Genomic DNA, 23002 nt, shown 5'->3' with positions numbered 1-23002 from the left:
AAAGGTTGTTTAATATTTTATTTGCCATAATAAGACTGCATTCAATTGTTTTTAATTCAGAAAACAAATGAGTAACGAATAATACTTAAATTATTTTAAATGGCAATGTATTCTTTCGTTAGGCTCATTTGATAGAGATTACTTTCCTCATTACGATGGCGTAAAATGTTTGTACCCTTACATTAGAAAGTTTTTGAAAAAAATGTAAAAATTGTTTATTAATAAAAAAAATCAATAACATTAATCTAGATATCCGAGATCTCAAATTATTACCGTAAATTAAATTTACGTACAAAATAAAACAAATAAACGAAAAATTAGTGTACATCTCCAATAATTCGAGGTATTCGAGGTACTTATACATCTGAGAGAAAAAGTGTAAAAAAGCAATCGTTAAGAATAAAATTTGTAACAACTTTTATACTAAAAGTTTTTTCTAAAACGTTCCCAATTCCGAAATTGAGAGGTTGTCATGTTATAATCAAAATACTACCTTGTTTTTCTATTAGAACATGTAAACATTTTTCTCAAAAACAAAAAATATTTTTCATAAAAAATAAGGAAACATTCTCAAATAACTTGTTTTTATTAAAGTAAAAGATATAACCGTTATCAACTTGTTATTATTGTTGCAAATTGTTATTGACCAGAATTGCCTATTTTTTAAATTTATTATTTATTAAATAAACCACAATTCTATATCTGAACTAACGTTTGTTTTTCTTTAAAAGGATTTATATAGAACCTATTTCAAATATTTTCTTTTTAGTTTTTACATTACCATTGCAAACTTATAAACAAAAGTAAAGAAAATGGAGTCCCAAAAAATATATAATGTTCTTTTATTGGGTGAAACAGGTGTTGGGAAGTCAACATTTATAAACACCGTTTTAAATTACATCGCTTATAATGAATTATCGGATATAAAACAATTAAAATATTCCATCGGGGTAAGATTTACAGTAATGGATGACGATTTTACAGAACGAACGATTGTGGTTGATCATGATAGTAATGAAGAGCATCAAGTGGGAAAATCGGCAACGAAACGACCACAAATGCATCGTATTGATTTACAAGATGGTTCAATTTTAAATATAATCGATACTCCCGGATTAGGAGATACCCAAGGTATTGAGACCGATTACAAAAACGTCGAAAAAGTTTTAGAATTTATATCAGAAATGGAATATTTACACGGAATTTGTATAATGATGAAGCCGAATAATTCACGATTAAGCGTGATTTTTGAGTATTGTATCAAAACTATTTTGGGTCAATTGGATGAAAACATTCGTAAAAACGTTATTTTCATATTTTCAAATGGGCGGTCGAGTTTTTATACACCAGGTGATACTCAAATACCTTTAGAAAAAGTTTTAAAATCGGTGGATATAACCAGAAGGAATCCCGTTCCTTTTGATTATCAAAATACTTTTTGCATTGAAAGTGATTGGTTTAGGTATATTGCTGCGAAATCAGCCCAAGTTAAATTTGCTCATAATCAAGTTTCTAATTTTGAGGATAGTTTTAAAAAATCATCTGAAGAAGTTAAAAGGTATTTAAAAAAATATTTTTAGAGCTTGGAATTTTAAAAACTTTTTTGTCTTTGTAGAATGATAAAATATATTAAATCAGCACCGCCACGACAAATCAAAGGATTATTATCGGTTAACGAGGCTAAACGTTTAATACGTCGATTATCGTCAACAATCGCTTCTTGTTTAACTACGCAAAGAAAAAACTGGATACGACTTAATACCGCTACCATAAAAACCGAAGTCATTTCAAGTACAAAAAAACAGTTAGAAGGCGAGTTAATGGTTGATGTAAAAGTACCAGCAGAACAAGTAAAAGCAGTTTATAAAAATATTTTATTATATCTTATTATATTAATATTTTAGTTAACCAGAGTAAGCACCCATCAAACTACAACAACAACAAAAATTGGTGGATTTCTGGGTGTTAATTACAATGAAGATATAAGTACAGAATTTAATGAACGAGATACGACAAATACGGTCGTTTTAGAAAAAAAAGTTGAAGATCCGGATGTGAAAGCCAAATTGAGCGAAAATGAAAGACATCTCAACAAAGCAAAACAAGAACGCGAAGACATTGAAACCGAAATTAAAGATTTAGATGACGAGTTTGCTACTTTATTACACGCATCGGCGCAATTTTACCAATTTTTAAAAGAAAATGTTCCATTTAATACTTTAGATGAAGTTCAAGTTTATCTTGAGAAAATGAAAAAAGAGTAAGTTTCCACAAAAATATAATTCTAAAATAATTTTTTTGATTTTAGGAGCGAAATCCTAAACGATAATGATGATGTTAATATGTACAAATCTATTTTGAAAAAGTACAAAGCTAAAAAAGCATCGATTTATGCCGTTAGATTGGAAGAGATTGACGAAACTATAAAAAATATGCTTAATTTAAAATATTCGGGGCCTATATTGAAACAAAAATTGGAAATTGATGGCGAGAAAAAACCAGAAATCAAGTCGGGAGAAGAAAGTGTTAATATCGATAATGCTAAGCCGCAGTCACAAGTAAAATTGAAAACTGTTGATGTAATCGACCCAAAAACTGGGCAAGATTGAAAGAAAGGTGTGATGATAACAAAAATATCACAAATCTGTAAATCTATAAATTTTCTGAATTATAGTAAAGGATATGTATCAAACGTAATATACATTCTGGTGTTGTTTTTATCTGTAATTTTGAAAATAAATGTATAAATATATACTGTATAAAAATGATTGATGTATTTATAAAACGATTTACGAAACTGGTGCTGATGTAGCAACCACTCGCAAAAATGTACTCGAGGGGGATGATCCTCTGGTAGTACGTGATATGGATGGAGTTTGCCAAATTGTGAATTGTGATACCCCATGTTGTTCTGCTAGTATCCTAAGTAGTGCTTATGCCAGGCTGCTCTTCCACGACATTCAAAACCTTCTTCTCGAGGTTGATCATGTGTACAAGTCTATCTGCTCCTCGATGTTACCCAAGCCTAGATCGAATATTGCCATTTTCCCTACCACGCTTCACCCACGTAAAAAGTAACTTATATTAATTGATGGAAAAATAAAGTAGATCCGAAAAGGGAAACAAATACTATACATATAACTAAGAGTCAACAAAAGAATTAAATATAGTGATATGGAAGAGCATGTCTATAACATGCTTAAGACCACTATGATAGCGGACATTTTTAAATGATAAGGCTTGGAATGTGTGGAAACAAAGTGGTGTTGTCAATACTTCTTGGTATTGCAAAATTTACATAGAGACATGGAAATAGTCACCATTAGTCAAGCCATTTGACCAAAACTGACCCCTTGTCATGGCGATTTAAGGCTATAACGTTTATGGAGGAGGCTATACATGTAAAAAGCTATAGAGAGAGTCAAGCCATTAGCAAATTCGCGAAAAGTCACGAACATCCGAATCATCGACGTTCCGAACCAGATCAGAAGACTCAAGAGATCAAACCAATCAAGCTGGTGAAATTTGTGTTTGTGCAAAAGCAGAGTAAAAGTTATAATATCCTATGCCATAATCCAAATAGTTTGGTGATCATGCCACGTGACAGAAAATTAAACAATACGACATTACCAAGAAATTTTGCCTCAAACACAATTAAGGAGGCATGATTTTATAATTCAAACAAAACGTTGTTGTTGAGTCGTTATGGTAACACATATACGGCAAATACGACTGCAAACAGAAAGCTCTGATGCTGCAGGAAATTGTTCAATGGACGACCTTCGCTACATAAACAATCACCGGCAACTGATCTGCTAAACAGATTTCATCTTTTCTTGTAATATGTTCAAGATGGCAATCCTGCACCTCATTTGTTCTTCTTGACTCCCGGATTCCTCCTTCTGAGACGTTTCTCAACCTGATTTTGAATTTCTGACGGTTTTGCTTAATTGGCGATAATTTCCAATTTATTAATAATAGATGAGACTTCTAGAGCTATGCCAACAACACCAACTTAAGATATGGATACAACCAACATGCGGATTGAAATCTATTATTGATTATGTCATTACGAAGCCAAGACGTAAAGTTTATTCTGGATTTTATGACTTCTTATTGTTTTCCCTGTGTTTCTGTTTTAGTATTCATCTCACTAACGATTGAAAATTAAACAATGAATTATTGTGTACTCCAATATACATTTTAGCTATCCAGAACTTTCTTCTAAAACAAATTTGTCTTATTTCTAAAATTTTCATGAATATGTACATTAAGAAATATTGATAAAAAGTCATAAGACAAATCAATCTTGAAATCAAAACCTAACCATAACTCACAGAGAGAGGTAGGATGGAGTCCTTTTCCCGTCTTTTTTGCATTCCTATTTACCTCTTTGTAATTTTTCGTTGGCTTAACAAAGCCAAAAGGGAGATTAAAAAAGCCTAACCTATTCTCCATACTAGTGATGGAACGGATAGTGATTTAACGAAGGGTCGGATACCGGATATTCGGCCGGATATATGGTGTGTGGATATATTGCCACATTATTGCGATATTTGAATAAAAATGAAATTAATAAGAAAGCTGATAAGTGTAATGTCAACTTATTTGGATCCAAGATACAAAATGAACTTCTTTGATGCTGATTTAACTAACGAAGCAACTCTAAAAAGAGGATACTTTAATTAATAATTGGTGATATTTTCACAAGGATCCTTCAAGAAATGAATTTTATAGCGAATTTTGAAAATTATCGATGAAAATACATCGAAAATTTTATCAAAACATCAAATATTGATTTCTCAAAAACTAAAAGTTAGTTTTCAAAACGGGTTGGTTCGTTGGAAAGAGGACACTTTTATTAATGTTTTGTGAAATTTTCATGCTCATACTCCAAGAAATGTATTTTATACGAATTTTTAAAACTTAATCAGCGAAAATTGCAAAATTCGAAAAAATTGTCAATTATTTCAAAAATTTATTTTCAAGAACTGAAAGTGATTTTTTAAAACGATTTTTTGCATTAAAAAGAGGACACTTTAATTAATAATTAGTGATATTTCCACAGGGATCCTTCAAGAAATTAATTTTATAGCGAATTTTGAAAATTATCGATGAAAATTGCAACATCGAAAATTTTATCAAAACGGGTTGATTCATTGGAAAGAGGACACTTTTATTAACATTTTGGGAAATTTTCATACTCATATTCCAAGAAACCGATTTTATACGAATTTTTAAAACTTAATGGGCGAAAATTGCAAAATTCGAAAAATCATTTCAAAAATGTATTTCTCAAGAACTTAAAGTGATTTTTCAAAATGGCTTTTTGCATTAACAAGAGGATACTTTAATTTATAATACAAAATGATAACAGCGACAGTTCTGTTAGTAATGAATGTGATGATGAATTACAAGCGAAGAGAAGAAAACTAGACGAAACTGCAACAAGAGATTTTATATATCGTATTGGGATTGTTATAATGAGGTTGTTAATGATAAATAAAATTATATTCAATAAAAAAAGTCCTATTGGGGTTAAACTTGATTATTATCTGCACTGTCCAACACCTAAAAGAGATACTAATTCCTGTGAATGGTGGAGTACTAAGTAATAAGGTTTAAGATATCGGATAGTTGCCGGATATCCGTTCAACCACTACTCCATACTCTTTTATTATTAGTTGAACATTTTCTGTATTAATTTTAATTAAATAAACAAATATAACTCTGGTTGGAATAATTTAATCAAAGAATATTCTATAATCATAGCTAACTACATAAATTAAGAAAATCTTTGTTTATTAAAGTTATTAGTTTAAAGTAAATAAAATTCGAACATTTTTTTTGAAATATTACGTCTTTAAATCCTCCTTTTCATTATATTTGATGTGATCGTTTCGAAAAATAAAATGTTATTTAAAACCGGCGCCTTCACCATCTTCAACGACGTAAGAACTATTTTAAAATCGTCGATATAGAATGTAAACGTAAACAACGTCGTGGTTGCTTTTGATTTAATTACAGTTATAAGTTTGAAGGCCTTTTAAGATTTATTCAAAAACGACAAAAACAAATAAATATTATTCAAGTTTTAATTCCACTTCAATAATCTCACGATAACTTTTTCCAATCGATTTTAATTAAGTGACATAGTTCTTTAGTAAGATCATTATTAAAATTAGAAATGAAAAAAAAAATCTTAACTGGATACAAAAATTAATTAAATAAAACTACTAATTAAAAATATATATTATATATTTTTGCGTTACAAACAATCAATAATAAGGGATAATTAAGATTTAAATTTGATTTGATAATTTAGCAAAACATTTTTTTTATATTACCCAATTGTTAAAATTTGTTTAAATTGTGAGGTCGAACGGAACGAGGAAATCAAGATCAAGGTTGAGAAATGAGCCGCGGCCTCAAAAGCCTTGGCATTGTGATTGTTTCACAATGAAGGTGTAATATTTATAGAAATGATGCCATCGATTTGCCCGACATTGGTTATTTTCCCACTTATGTCACTTGGTATAAACGTATAAAGAACTAAACTGGATCGATTATTATAGCTATTGAGTGTGATTGTTGGAAATTAAATGCGATAGTGAGTTATAAGTGTGGTGAATGGATTAGTTCACTATTTATTTTTGGAATCTTAATTCGTTCGTTTAAAGAAAACGAGAAAATAAAATTGTTTTGTAAATTCTTTTATTCTTGTAAAATAGTACATAATAATTAAAATTGTTATAGATAAGTTAATAAATTATAAAAATTAAGTTTTATAAAGAAAATCATTTATAAACAAATAACATACTTAGTTTTCATTCATTCTGAAATCTACATTTCTAATTTGATATAATTAAAATAACTTTACTTGGTACACAAATAAATTAAAGTACACTTAATAAGTACATACATGCGATTATCCTTCTAGTATGGCTTAAAATAGTAGGAACTGTACTGTCCTTATACTAAGAAAAAAAGTATAAAACACTACACTAAAAAATGTTTTGCTTCTGTAAAATCAAAAAAGTAATTAAAAAAATACTGAATTGTAAAATACTTTTCTTTTTCAAGGTGGTTTCAATAAATTTTTTAAAAAAATATTTTTTTCTTATTTCATCTTAACTACATAAATGGCATTTTGTACGTTTTGTTCGTTCTAGTTCGTAAATTCTTTGAATAAATCAATAATAAAGTAAGCCTTTGATCGACTTTGTCCTTAAACAGACGAACGATAAATTCCGGATTTGCATGCATGCAAAGCTAAATGTAGGCATTTTTAGACCGGATTAACTTAACGTTTAAGTCGTGGTTTGTTGCACGTGCATATTTCCGCTCTTTTCTTTGAAACTCTACGTCAAGCAGAAAGATTTTTTCTACTCTCTCGAAGGTAGTAATTACGCAATTAATTAGAATGTAAAAAGAAGTGGTTAAGAAAACATTTTTTGCTGATAAATCATATCATTATTATTATTTTATTTTGTATACAAATTGTTTCTTTGTGAGGTTTGTTTATCGTTATACAAATTTGGAACGTGTCCAATCGCAAATTTCTTCTGGGAAGTAACCGGACGGTGAACCGAGAAGAGATTTTGTATGAATGAAGGAGGAGGACACGTGGGCGGATGCCAAGAAAGTGCAACACGCGTGACCATAGACAAGGTAGGCGACAAGTAATAAACATTAACCAGTTAGGTTAATCATTTAAATGAGTTGGATGACGGGCGCCAATGAGATCCCACGACCAAATCACTTACTTGTATAAATAACTATATCTTATTCAATCTTAACACTCTAAATATTGTATTAATTTATAAAAAATCTTTTAGAAATTTTATAATCTGGGGATATTACACAAAACTGTATAAGTAAGTAGGATATTAGCTACAACACTTTATTTTATAGTTCTTGATAAATTATGCAAAGTGTGAAATCGTGTTTATTTTTATAAAAATATTTTGGCTAACGTTGCAGATTAATAAGTGTTCATTTTACTTTGAATGCTTTATTTCTACATTTGAAATTATTTTGCCAGAATTTTATTATCTCTGAAATGTGATAAATGACTCTAATTTACATAACATATCATATTAAATAAAAATCACGATGCTAATCTCTTCAAATGTAGATAATATCAAATTTCAAAATGAAATTGTTTTTTTTACTGCAATGAATACCACAATATCACTTCAATGCATACAAAACCACTTTAATTTATTATTGCTTTTTTTTATAAAATTTAAGGTTGTTTTTGAGTCACAGTGAATTTGTGTTTCATTAATAAATGTGGAAAATCTGAACGAAAATGTAGAAGTTAATGTCAAAATTTGAAATGAATCTTAGACATGTTGAGGATAGAATTTGAATGTTTTTGGTACACAAACTTATCAGTTGAAGATTGGATAATAAATATTCCAACAAAAAACAAAGGAGGATACAAAGTACATAGCGATTCACTATTTATGCTCTCGTATCTGGAAATGACATTCTGCATCAAAAAATATTAAGAAAAGTTTTTATGGGTATGGTCCTTATCGTGCTCCCTACAAGCTTTTAGAGATACCATTGAAATAAAGACACCAAAAAGCAAACTTGGAGCAAAACGACTCGTAAGAGACGTGGTTAATGAGGAAAGAGTGCTAAAACCCGTGGAAAATCCTGATGCCAGCACAAGAAAATTGACGTTTCAGATAGGAACCTTAAAGCCTTGTGGTGCCAGCCAAAGTTACAGTTTCGTCTCTAATTGCTAGCAAAATGGTAACAAGATCAACATTTTTCCATCAAGAAACGTCTAACACCAATGTTTGGCCGGTTTTTTTATTTTATTTATTGTAATTAAATCTATTGCACATGGAACATCGGTCCATAATAAGTTCGAGCAACGGGAAAGAGTACGCAATGTCCAAACATGCAAGATCGGAACATAACATTCCTAGATGTGGGACAGTTTCTATTTAAATATGTTAGAAAATATATCGAAATTTTACTGCTGCCAGCACATACCTGATATTAAATGTTCAAAATTGCACTGTTTACACTCAACCAATTCTTTAAAGATCTGCAGCTATCTTAGCAAGCACGCAAGGGGACATGTAAAATCATTTAAGTAACTGTTGTTGTGATAAGAGATGCTTATTTCGTTTCTAACAAAGAACTCCACCATGTATTCTTCTAGGCAAGGAAAATCAAGTTCAGTCACAAGATATCGCACAGGAAATAAGTATTATACACTTTCTCCGTGCAAGCGTAATGATTATTACACCGACGACTTAACGTTCAAAAGTTCCAAGATAATTTAAATACCTTCTAAACTATCAACCACCTTTATACAGAGTGCGTCAGAAAGAATGACAAATCTCAAAATGGGAAATACACACTACAACATTATGATTTAACCCAATATACCTGATATTAATGTCACTGGTTTAAGGAATAACTTGCACCCTTTATGGCTAATTACAAAAAATCATCAAATTTGAATTTCGCATATTGAATATAACTAGAAGTATAAAATATTTTATAGATACTGGTAACTTTCTGGACTTGCATTAAGGCATTCTTTCTTATAAAGGAGCACCTATCATTATTAAAAATTTGCCACTGACAGTCGAGAGCGGCTCAGAAAATGTGATGATACTTATAAATATAACCAGAAAGAAGATTCTGTCCTGTACTGATTCAGTCAAAACGAACTCAATGATTTAACTCGTAGCTTGAATCTAATAAAAAATGACCATTTACCTTATAACACCAGACATTTTTTGTGACACGATTTTACATTACGTTTGGGTCTGCAGTGACCTCATAGTAATATAAGAATTAAATAGAAACTGTTAAGCCAGCAAGCTATAAGAAAATGCCTTTTACAGACGATTAGATTTGCCACTCGACGGTTCCATTAATAACTATAAGTTAAGAATTTGAAGTAAATGAGGAGCTAATTGGGACGAATTCATTGAAACGTCAAACGATATGTTGGTAAGTAGATGAACTAATTGTTCAATAAGCAACATAAGGGATAAAGCTTTAATACACGTTAAATAATTCAACAAAACACTTCCAAAGGATGGTAATTGGTTCCAGCACTTGGTAACAAGATTTCCGAAACTATCTTCTGATAAACATAAAGAAAGGATTTGTGACGGGCTACAAATTGGAAATTATTATTATAACAGAAAATAGTATGGTTTGTATAAAGAGGGGAATAGAAATAGAGACCTTTGAGCTGTAGCTTAATACTTAGTGCTCAGCAATAATGGGATGAGGGGCATAGTAGTCGATTGTCAGTTTAACATTTTAGCGCTGGATGAGACTTAATTGAAGTTCTTGTGTGTTCTTGTGGAAAGAGGTATGAAATTAAATACTCCTAAATTGTTTAGTGAAGAGAGTCAATTTATAGCACTTTTTCAACTTAAGCACAGTCTGCCATCTTGGCATTCTCTCTTCAATCTCATACTATCTCATAATCCACCACACGATTAATTACCCGCTGAGTAATTTTGTAATCATGATCTCTATTCTTTCTTATTACCGAAATTTCGATCTTGCAATCTTTAATGGGTTAGACTAATGTAATGTTTTTGTCTCTCACTTTTCATTTTCTATGATTTATAAGGATGTTGCTCCTGTTGGACCTATTCCCACTTCATGTATACACTCATATAATTATCTTATAGTACTACTATAGAACTACTTTGATTAAGATTATTGGCGACACAAGGTAGGTTTGTGATAGGACCTGAAATCACGAAAGAAAAACGATCTGCTAACTTTTAAATCCAAATTACTGCTTTGCAGACGTAAGAGTTAAAAATAATTCTCAGGTGATAATATATTGACCATGTGTACTGATTCGTAACTTGTCTTTAGTGGAGGCATTATTGAATTTTCGTGTTAGATTTTCCTTTCCTCCTTTTGTCACTCACAGTCTCTATTACATACTAATTTTTTCCCTAAGACATTATATAGTCTATCCAGATTTATCGATGTCATTGCGTCACAAGCCGCCAAGATTGCAAAATGATTGCATTGGTTTCATATTTGATCTGGATTGATATTGCAATATCTTAACTTATCGTAACAATATAAAGTTACCACCAAATAAAACTGAGATTTTTTCATGTACTATAGAAATTGTAAAAAATTGTTTACAGCTAAATTCTCTGTATTTGATGAATTAGTTCAGCTTTCTGTTAGCTGTTAATCGCACCACAAGGTCGCAAGCCGATCGTATTCTTCATGCCAATATTTATCGTAAGTACTGTACGTAACATGTATATTGTGTGCAATTCTGCGAAATTCGGTGATATCACTGAAGAATAAAGTGGAGGTTTATGAAACGACAGAAAATGAAAGAAAAGAAGTTTAACCCGAAAGATGATTTGAAATCAACCAAAAATTTAAAAAATTTTTCAACATTTAGTTAAAGCTTCAAAATTAATTTATGTATTGTCATTATATGGTTCTAAGTAAAGTCAGGCATGAAATCTTTAAGCTTTAGTACACACAACGTAGCTGTGATTTAAGTCTATCATGGTCGTGATCGCAAGACAAAATACTTCTATGAAGGTTGCGATAATTATTTATGTTTGAAACGCGTATGTATTATGAAAATTGAGTATACATTATTCTGTTTCAGTTTCCCAATAATCTTTGTTGGATTAAGTTGATTGTGTTTAATATTTATATTTGTTTTTCAATTAATTTTAAACCATTATTATTTTGAGAATGAAGGCCAATTTAAAGCAGACAATCTTTTTTATATTGGTTTAAAATTAGATGTTTAACATTAGACTGAATGCGAAATACTTTTGAAAGTGAATTCAATCTAATTCAATTTACGACTTCAGATTTATCTCTTTTAAATTTTAAAATCTTTAAATTTAACTTTAATATAAATCCATGGTTATTTATAAACAGATTATAATAAATTTTCCTGTGAAACGTTTTTGAAAAAATTCTACAAAACTTTTTTGTTAGAATTAATTAATTAGACAAGTTACAAACATTAATAATTAATGGGTAAGATTAGTAACTGTGTATTAAGGATGTAAACTGTTTCAAATCTATTTCATTTAATATATGAGTATTAAATTATGGAAACTAGGAAATTATTACCTCCCAAGATTAAAATGCAAAGTGTTCGTAACTAAAAAGATTTCCCTAAAATCCGACGTAAATGATAAAATATAATATCGTTTGAGAAGTTACCGGGTTTATAAGGAAAAAGATTCTTCCGACTTCCGGGTGTCAATATCTTTAAATCTATGAGAACGTAATTTTCTGTCTGTGGGCAAAAGCGGTGTAATTGGCGTAAATTACGCCACAACGTCGCCGTGTCCACAGGATGAGAGTGGGACGAACGACGCCCCGATGGTGACGTTTTCTTCAAGTCCACATTTACATTTGAAATCTACATAATGAGGCGATTTTTGTTTTGTATTTTTATTTTTTTGGTTTCGTTCGCGTTTGGCATCGATTCAAGTAGACTTATTCGACGCCGTGCGTACCTACTATTCGTAATTCCAAGACGACGGGATAAACATCGCGGACATTACAGTGATATGCCACCAGAATAAATTTCTAACTTATTAGAAACGTGAGAAAAACAACGTTGAGATCACTTGATGTATATCTACTATCGGTTCGTTCAATTGGATCGGTAGACAGCTTTATTATCGTCGATGTTTTATGATTCCACTCGTTTGAATATGCATGATGTCTCAATTAAGCAATATAAACGAGATGATTACCATACGACCTGATTTAACAGTTGACTATTTAACACTTTGTTTTCTTTACCTTGATTTGGTAATTACTACTTTCGAAAGATACGATCACAGGTACAAAATAAATAGATATGTCTAAAAATGCCTTTTAAAACAATTATTTTAAAATATAAATTAATTTGAAAATAAAAATTAATTTTAAGCATCGATCGTTCCGCATCTACATTGTTTTATTCTTTGTATCCTTTTTCTTTTATAAGGAGGACTTAATCCTGGACATTTCAACGTAACACTCACCCAAGTGAATTTTTTCGGTTTACAAAAACTGCAAGACTTAAAAGCTGGTCCGTTCTCGTCTTCCTCTTCGTTTTCTTCGGTCCTTTTTCGATTCTTCTTTTTGGGGTTCTTCGGAATATAAAACGAGTTGCACTGTCCGTAACAAAAGCGATTTATAACCGTCCGCGTGATGCAACCCTCTTCTTTCACTTTTTGCACCAACGGCTCCGTTTTACACCAATCTTTTTGTAGGTATTCTTTTTTTGTAATGTATAAAGCGTTTTTACTACTTTTTAATATATTTCTTCCGTTGTAACCACGAAGATCATTTAGCAAATCTGTTCCTTTAAATGGATCACTCGTGTTACTTCTTCTCATTAATAAATCGATTTCTATGCGAGGATTTTCGGTACGAGGTGGATCCGGATCTGCATTTACAAACCTTTGGTACTCGTATTCTGGATCTGGAGGGTTTTCGTCTAATTCATTTTCTAATAAATATCTCCGTTCGCTTTTTGCTTCATTTTCTTGTCGCTCTGCTATTAATTTTTCAACTTCCTTAGTGTTTATTATATCAGCGATTGAGTCGCTTTGAGAATCCCTCACGGATAAAGCTGTTAATATTGTTTGGAGAAGAATAACGAATGTTCCCAAGAAATTCATCTGCAACAAAGAACATTTAAGAATGAGAAAAATAAAATGTATTATTATGAATGAAGAATGAAAGAGTACTATTTGATTTGACAAATTACAGACATCCGGCGATGCCCACATTTTGCGTGGGTATAAGAAGCCGATCTGGGCCTCTTTTCTTTTCATGTTACAGCAAGAGCCGAATATTATCTACGACGTGTCGGGTCGCCTACGATCTTTAAACCGTATTTGGTAATCGGGAGAATACTGGATGGCCAATTAATGCGGTCCACACACACACCAGCTTTTAGCTATTTTTATTATGTGTGAAAACATCTCTTTTACATACTTCATAAGACACCTAACTGTTCCCATCACATAAATTACAAATCTTTTAGATAAGATTAGTTTCATTAAGAATCTAAACCCACGTGATTACGATTACATAAAAGAAAAAGGAAAATCGAAAAATTGATGATGAAGAATGAATCTTTGGAATGGATTTTTATTTTTTTGGGGTACTGAAAAATTATAATATAAATTGTATGGTTTAACAAAAGAAGAAAACAATCGTGAGGCAGTTAAGAGAGGCAACAGGTTCCGGCCGCACGGGGGCGCACAACGTCGTGCGCTCCGCCCCCTCGCGGCGGCGCCCACAACTTCATTCATTCATGCCTGGCCGACGATGATCCTGCGACAATGTGGCGCGCCTGCAGGCGGCTGTGACCGGCTCGACCAGACGAGGCGCCAAGAACGGTTCACACAGCACCACAGAATAAAATTCACCAGAAATAACAAAAATTTTTAGAATATCAATATTTATTACCATATCATATTATATAATATATAAATGTATACATAAACAGATATTCACACTGTTGCATTCTGTATTAGATAGTTCAATAAAAATACACAACAATCTAGCGCTGAATAACAACTCAAACTAGAGCACTAACACTAGAACTAACACTAGACTTAGAACTAGAAACATTCGGGTTTAGCCATCTTAAGAGACGTATGGCTAAACCCGAATCTTTCTAGTTCTATATCTAGTGTTAGTTCTACTTTTAGTTCAATAAAAATATACAACATTCTAGCACTGAATAACAACTAATACTAGAACTAACACTAGACCTAGAACTAGGGTTTAGCCATACGTCGCTTAAGACGGCTAAATCCAAATGTTTCTAGTTCTAAATCTAGTGTTGGTTCTACTTTTAGTTCAATAAAAATATACAAGATTCCAGCAGTGAATAACAATCAAAACTAGAAGACGCACAAAACTTTCTAGTTCTAGGTGTAGTGTTAGTTCTAGTTTTACTTCAATGAAAAATATACAACAATCTAAAATAAGGACCAAAACTAGAACTATCACTAGCATTACAACTAATACTAGAGCTAGAACTAGAAACATTCAGGTTTAGCCGCACGTCTCTTAAGACGGCTACACCTGAATGTTTCTAGTTCTAGGTCTAGTATTAGTTCTAGTTTTACTTCAATCTATGAGCTGTAACATTTATATTAAAATATATTGATGTATTAAATAGATAAAAACTTATTTTAGCTTTTTTTGTAATTGAATATCTATATTTGGATATATTTCGAATTACTTCTGATAAAGTATTCTGGTTTGTAACCGTCGCGCCGAGTACTGTCTGGTGATCGAGGAGAGTATGGTTCGTTGGCATCGCAGGAGGTAAATTGATACTCTCGAGCCGGACCACACCAGATATACTACCGGGGCTCGTAAACGGTACGAACCTACAAATTGCCTTCTCTCGTCGTCGTCGTCGTTGAAGATTTGCATCTTGAGACGCCGCCTTGGTCGCGTGGCCCAGCGTCTTTAACGACCATTAGCTACTAAGCATTCTCTCATGATCCTAATGGGACTACTACTGTCGACTCGGTGATCGACGAGAGCGCGGTATGAAAGGGTAATGAGGATTGTACAATTACCATATAACTATGTAGCCAGACTGATGTGGTAGTTGCCAGACGGTAGGAAGGACGCGGAATGATTCGAATCGACCTTCACAGCAATTATAATTTTTAAATTGGGTCTGAATTTATCATCAACACACTCCTCCTCTCATTACCATAAACGCCCATTAACAAATTTCACCCATCGAGGCCGCCGATTGACAAATTCCTTCACAAGGCTCAAAGAACATAGTCTGTAGGAGCAAGAGAACTTTCGTGGGCGATATCCTCAATGAACGTAAACGCCACAAAAGGCAAACGTGATATTTAAGAAGAAGAAAAGTACAAGACAAGGAGAGTTATTCACATCCATTGTATTACCTACAACTTTCCTTCTTTTTCTTGAAATTCTCAACGGTGATAAAGTAATCATCGACGTAATAGGAAACGATCATTACTCTTAATTTTCTTAATTTGAAACTAAATGAACAGCAACATGTGTTTGAAGGTTACAAGGTGTGTTTAAGTTTACGTCTTTCATTACAATCACCATTATTCATCGTATGACAAGTTCGAGCGTTGGCTTTAATAACAAACTCGAAGGCTTAATTACTACCGGTCATCATCCACCGAGAGATTGTTGCAGGTTAATTGATGATGTTTACAGATTAATTTGATCGATTTCTTCTCCATAATCTATATCCTTTTCGATTCTTTTCATTGTAATTGTTGCGTACAAAGAATAAAAATAAGGAGATGATAAAAGTAAGACGAACAATAAGAAGAAAAGGTTGGAATTCTAGATGGATTGTGTTAATTGTTAAATAATTAAGTAAATCAAATTCAATCAAAGATGAGTTCTTTTGAGTACGAATTAATTAAATTAATAACATTTTTAATGCTACTGATTCAATGCTTCTATTATCTGACATTAGGTTATGCAATGCTTCTGCTATTCTTTTAACATAAACTTTAATTATACTCCATATCCATCATTGTCATCATTATCCTATATCTATAGTAGAAGTTACTAAACCTTACTTCTGATCTTACTTCTACTACAAGGTTAATAAATTAGGTATTAGTATAAGACCTCGTAGCATTTTCAGGTCAAAGCTATTGGAAAGTAGTTCGATGCTGGATAATAATTTATCAGAATCATCTGCTATTCTTCTATCATCTAACAAAAGCTCCTATTATACATATATTTTGTATCCACCTAGTGTTTCATGTCCAATACAATAAATACATTTGTTCAGAAGCATGGATGTAACTCATAAGTAGCCCATTTTACTGTATCAGACGTTTCAGAAATTAAGGTATCATGTACTATCTAGTACATTCATGTATGTATTAAGGTAACTAAAAATAACACTTTGTCCTAAAACCACCCTAAACTGCTTCGATGTTGGATGTTAACTGGTAAGAAACTTCTGCAATATGTCTGCTATCTATCGAAGTATTTTTATGTTGTTATCAGATGTATCATCACATGTTTCACGTAGTACCTTTCATTAAAAACTTGTGTTGAGAAGCAAAATAGAAACTAGAAAATATAACAATTTGACTAAACTATTTTAAACTGATTTGAAATAAGGCAATAAGCTTTTATCATATTTGTATGAGATGCAAATCATATATCTCCAGGTAACCTCTGCTATTCTGTAACTAGAAGTTTCTACCTTGGTTGTACGGAAAAATTAATGTATGATAATTGGGTTTGAGGTGGTTTGGGTTGGGTTATATTACAATTTGAAGAAATTGGGTTTGTTTGCTACGATTTGTAGTATTCCAGTATTTAAATATTTTATAATTGATTTATTCTATTATTTAATTCAACTCAACTCGATCTTACCATTGTGATAATTTTCTGATAATACCATCAAAAGTACTGAAAGAAATGTTGTTGAATGTTGACAGGCAATCTTAAAAAGATGATACTAGATGATCATTTAGGTTGCAGACCACAACATTGGAATATGAAGAGCAAAATGTACTGCATAACATGTTTCAAATTGTGGTGTGATCTTGAAAAATTGTTTTTACTTGGTATGTCGAAGTGATGAGTAATAAATACTTCTTCTCTCCATCGAATTCGGAGTAATACAATGATGCCCACTTTGGACTAGTACTATTGAATAAAGTGATTAAAAGATTAATGAATTTTTTGTAAATAAATTGAAACCAAGTATAGCTAAATTACACATATAATTATGAAATATTTGTTGTGCAAATTTTTAAGATTTAATCGCATAGGAATATTCTAAACAAATTGGAAAACAATGTTGTGTAGATAAATACGCTATTAATTAACATGAAAATAGAATAGCAAATCAACCAGAAGTAAACAGGAAATGAACCAATTAAGTATAGCGACTGTGAAATGGATTTATTGGTATTGGTATACCAGGAAGTTTATAAGATTGATTTAAAAAATAATCGAGTGAACTTATACTATTATAAATCACTTTGTCAGTTAATATTTTTAAAGAAATCCAATAACTTACCTTGTTTATAAAATCTATTATTTGGAATATTTGTATTAAATTGTCAATAAATATTTTTAGTTTTCAATAAATAAAAATTGAGCAAACAATGTTTATCGAAATTTGTAAAACATGAAAACGGGAAATAATATGTTGTAAAAAATGTGTGAAATAATACGTTGTGATTAATTATAAATTAATTTTAATAATATGTATAAAATACTTTTCGTAGAGCCACCACTGCTTATTGCCAATCAAATCCACTTTTAGACAAGAATAAGCAAATGGTAAATTTAAACACCTTAAAGTTAGGGTTATCTTGAGTGAGGTTTGTTTTGAATTAGACCAACCTCAACTCACTCAACTACCCCAGTATACAAGAGATTGATGATAATTTCAATTTGCTATTTATGGAATACTCAAGTCAAATAAAACTCTTTAATCAAACATTTATACTTCATTTTAAATACAGTACGCAGTTATGTACACACCTAGGTATACCTGGAGGAACCTGAAGGAGTTTTTGAATACTAATTTCGAGGAGTCCAAAACACCTGATCAAGGAGTTTTTGAATACTAAACTTTGAAGTTTTGAAGTACTTGCTTGGTAAGCTTAAAAGGAAAGTCCGTAAAGCAGTAGACGCTAACCACAATCTCAATTTCATGGGCAAAATTAAAAAAGACCGTCAAGAAACGAAACAACGCTGGTACATGCTAACAAAATTACAACAATTTTATACTATTTCTATTTATTAACATAACTCGCAGAAAGAAAGCACTGAAAGAGCTGAAGGACACGCATTAGATATAGAAATCGTAGAAAAAGCGCCACTTGGAATGAATCATCTTGTCATTAGAATCACTTATTTTCACGAGGTTTCGAAGAAAAGAACATTTCTTCTTCATTAAACCCGGGGATCAATATAAATTAAACCAATACTTGAGGAGCATTGAGTAATCGCAAAGAAACGAAAGGGTATTATTAACTATTGAGAAAAAGCATTATTAGGAAACGCCCATTAATTATTAGAAACAATTCGAAAATTAATGATTTCTAATAGTAATAAGTACTGCCAAAAATAAGACCACGAACAGGAGTGGCAATCTTCATTGTAAACATAATTAAAGCAATTTCTGGCAATCTAGGCATGTCCCAATAAATAACAACTTTGTCTTTGAGCTTTCTCACAGCAGACTTTAAATTAACTCCTATTAGAGACAACATAAAATCATTAAACTTGTACGACATTTAATGGTAAATGTACAATGATGGATGATTAGCAATGGATTTTCCCACATCGGGGTACAAAGATCCTTGAAAGTGGTTTCGAGGAAGAGCACTTCATCAATAAATACAGATTGTTTACTAAAAGTATGATCTAAAGAAGATAAGTAGATGTTGTACTAATTTTGTGTGATAGAAAGGATGCTAAACTTCTAGCCCTAAAAAAACAGTTTCAAAAAATACAAAATAAAGATCTTTGATGTAACAAATTGTAAAAGTCACAAACTACAACATAAACAAGTAACATTTTAAGTTCTTATTTAAGAGATTAAATAATGTTCTTCTTAGGTCCACTTTTACCATCCTCCTGATAAACTATCTAAGGAATAGTTACCATGGTTACTGCGGTTTTAAGCGCTCTCATTGGCTAAGAGCGCCTATTTATCTATCGGATAAATTTATCAAGAGGTAGTAAAAGTGGGCCTTAATCAAGAAGCATACGTTATAGAGTTACAAAAGACTTCTTCTAAACTAGGTGTCAGTACTAATATTATGCTGGACCTCCTTTCGCTTTAATCACAGCAACGAAACATAGAAGCACGAATAGAACCAAATTCTATCTAATAAGCTTGGGTTTTATATTTATCTTTCGAATTCGGCGAGTAAGGTTTTCCTAAACAAGTCTTGTAATCTTTGGAACCTTGAGTGGAATGGATAGACAAGGTGTTTGGGTATATTATAGAGCAATCAACATTTGTAGCTGTATGTTTCGGATGATTATCGTGCAGACGCCAAGTCAATATCCTATCATCTATAATACCTTTAATTAATGCTTTCGTAATGCTTGTAGTAATGCTTTTCGATGCCTTCGTTACCACTAAAGATGACTTGTTTCCAAATATCTTTATATTTTGTAGCAAAATATATACAGGGTGATTTATTAGATCACTATCAAACTTTGACATATGATAGCTAATCTAATTACCAAAAAAAATGTTAATGGACATATGTGCTATTTCAATTATTTACGAAATTATAACACAATTTCTTTTAAAACACATAAATATTACAAATATTGTTCAAAATAGTAAATTAAAGAATTAAAGAGTTCTTCAGCCGAATTAAAATGTCTGGTTGATTTCTTATTTCAGTAGCAGCTATTTGTATTCTGTTTAATAACTGTTCTCGTGTGTTAATTTCCACTTGATACACAATTTCTTTCATTTGCCCCATAAGTAGAAATCCAATGGATTAAGGTCGGGGGATCTAGGTGGCCAAGAGAATGGACCATTATTACCAATCCACTTGTTTGGAAAATATTGGTTTAACCACTCGACAACTACTCTTCCGCGATGAGCTGGGGCACCATCGTGCTGGCACCACATATTTTGAATTACATTAAGAGGTATATCTTCAAGTAAATCAAAAAGTGTATTGCTCAAAAAAAATCTGTAATTTACATCGTTCAAACGTCCATCAAGTACATGCAAACTTGGTAAATTGTTGTTAAATATTCTACCACAAACGTTGATGCTGAAACGTTGTTGAAATTTCTTTGGTCTAATCGCATGCAGATTTTGTAATGGCCAGATATGTTCATTATGGTAATTATTTATACCATCTCGTGTAAAACATGATTCATCTGTCCAGAGAACATTTGAAATGAAGTCATTATTTTGGGCATGTTGCTGCAATAACCATTGACAAAATGCTAACCGTTGCTGATTATCTCCTGGCTGTAGAGTTTGAACATTCTGTTTACGACACGGATGAAGGACTTCGCGGTTCAATACGCGCCATGCAAAATTTTGACTTACATGTATGTTGTGTGCTATTCTTTGAGTGCTGATGGAAGGATTATCAATGACATGCGGTCGAATAGCTTTTGCTGAAGCAGGATTACCTGTTTCTCGAAGTCTTCTGAAAGAATCGCTAAAAACTGAATAATATGGCAAATGACGCTGTAGAAATCTTTCTTGATATTCTCGTACTGATTGTCGAGCATTTCCATTGCAAAAACCATACACGAAAATTATATCAGCATCCTCTTCAGTGCTACAAGTGTACATTTTGAGTTTCTTCTTGTATGTAATAATTAAACCTTTACTGACTACTAATAAATTCACTGCAGAAAATTTTAAAGTGTTATATTTTCGTAAATAATTGAAATAGGATAGTTCATTAACATTTTTGTTGGTAATTGGATTAGCTATCATATGTCAAAGTTTGATGGTGAGCTAATAAATCATCCTGTATTATGGCTTGGATGACACAACATGATTTGAAACCCGCAATTATAATGGTAAAAAATATTTATTAATAATATTTTAGACAGATGTTATAAATTTTTATAAATAAAAAATAGTTTTTTACAATCGTTTCAAATTGTGTTAAATGACAAGGTCTATGTAACGCATTAAATTACCATCATAATCAGTGATTAGTCGAAGTGCCACGCAGTCTAACGAACCGGTAACAAAAACTATTGAGTCTATTTTATTTTATTAAATAAATTTGGATAATTTTTTGTTGTTAATAATCCAAACAATAAAACCAAACTTATTGTGACCAATTCCTTTGTAAAATTTTATATAAAAAATTACATTGTACTTGTAACACATTTATTATTGTTGTATAAAGACAAAGAATAAGTAGATGGTAAAAGGAAGATATAGAAGAAGAGGTGGATGTAGAAGAAGAAGAAAAGGGCAAAGTTGATCGGAATTCGAGACGGTATCGTATTCTTTTTGGACGTCCCACGATCGGTGCGGCGCCGCGGCGTCGTTCAAAAACAAATTTGCTTAACAACGCGCCATAGCACGGCCACTTTGGACGACGCCGACGGCTACATGTTTCCTGATTAAGCAATCACTGGGATATTCTGGTGGTGGCGCCAACGTTGTAGGCATCGGGATGTAGCGAGAGCCTCTTGGCTACACGGATATTTCGGGATCGACGAGATGCAGGAATTGTGTTGTGTGTTCGTTTTGCAACCTCGTAAATGTATACTATGCAAATCGGAATAGTTAAAATAATTTAGGTACTTACAGCCTAAACAGTTTTATATAAAAAGAACAAAAACATTTTTTTAAATTCCTGCAGAATTAATTTTCTTCGACATTTGAATGTAAAATGTTGAGGTGGAATGCTAATGACACCTGGATCGACTTACGTAAAGCCTCATTGGGATAATTACATTATCGATTTTAAATATCACCCACGTGACGTCATTAATCAATCAGTTCCGGTAGGTATTGTTAAAAAAATGTTATAGGTCGGAAATGACATTTTAAACGGTGTCTCACAACAATTTTCGCATTACACTTCGCGACCTGCCCACAACTATTTGCAAAGTAAATGAATGGCAATTATGTTTTGAACTTTATTGGCGCGGATACCATTCACCGTTTTCCAATGCAACTATATCGACGTTTATTGAATTTATAAATCGTAAATAAATTATTAATTAGTAAATCGAAAAATTTAAGATAAAGTTAATTAAGAAAAATTATTTATAAAAAATTTAAACTTACCGTTTTTGATTTAATTTTTTTTAGGTCTAAATATTGGGGTTTCACAAAAAAATTATTTTTTGCACAAAAATCTTTAACTCCCGATTACCACGTGACGTTTCAATTGTGAATGCGCGGGTAGCGATTCTCGTGCGCTAAGGTACTGAAATGACAGGATTGTGCCGCGGCCATAGGTTTTAGTGCTAGTCCCCA

The 23002-nt window shown here is 31.8% G+C and overlaps 2 protein-coding genes across 2 annotated transcripts; one reads left to right on the top strand and one right to left on the bottom strand.

The window, feature by feature from the left end:
• The first annotated feature begins 772 nt into the window (after positions 1-772).
• LOC111424253 (uncharacterized) lies at positions 773-2768 on the top strand. Its single transcript, XM_023057741.2, has 4 exons — positions 773-1558; positions 1616-1850; positions 1905-2260; positions 2309-2768. The coding sequence occupies exons 1-4, from the start codon at positions 813-815 to the stop codon at positions 2607-2609; spliced, it is 1638 nt and encodes a 545-aa protein (XP_022913509.2). The 5' UTR covers positions 773-812; the 3' UTR covers positions 2610-2768.
• Positions 2769-6697: 3929 nt separating this feature from the next.
• On the bottom strand, positions 6698-22960 carry LOC111424252 (gremlin-2-like). Its single transcript, XM_023057740.2, has 2 exons — positions 22811-22960; positions 6698-13676 (listed from the first exon to the last, which is right to left on the bottom strand). Exon 2 carries the CDS (start codon positions 13674-13676, stop codon positions 12936-12938), a length of 741 nt encoding a protein of 246 aa, XP_022913508.1. The 5' UTR covers positions 22811-22960; the 3' UTR covers positions 6698-12935.
• Positions 22961-23002: the final 42 nt, after the last annotated feature.

Source organism: Onthophagus taurus, chromosome 11 (genome assembly GCF_036711975.1).
Source record: "Onthophagus taurus isolate NC chromosome 11, IU_Otau_3.0, whole genome shotgun sequence".
Taxonomy (NCBI): domain Eukaryota; kingdom Metazoa; phylum Arthropoda; class Insecta; order Coleoptera; family Scarabaeidae; genus Onthophagus; species Onthophagus taurus.
This window is presented reverse-complemented; position numbering and strand designations above follow the sequence as displayed.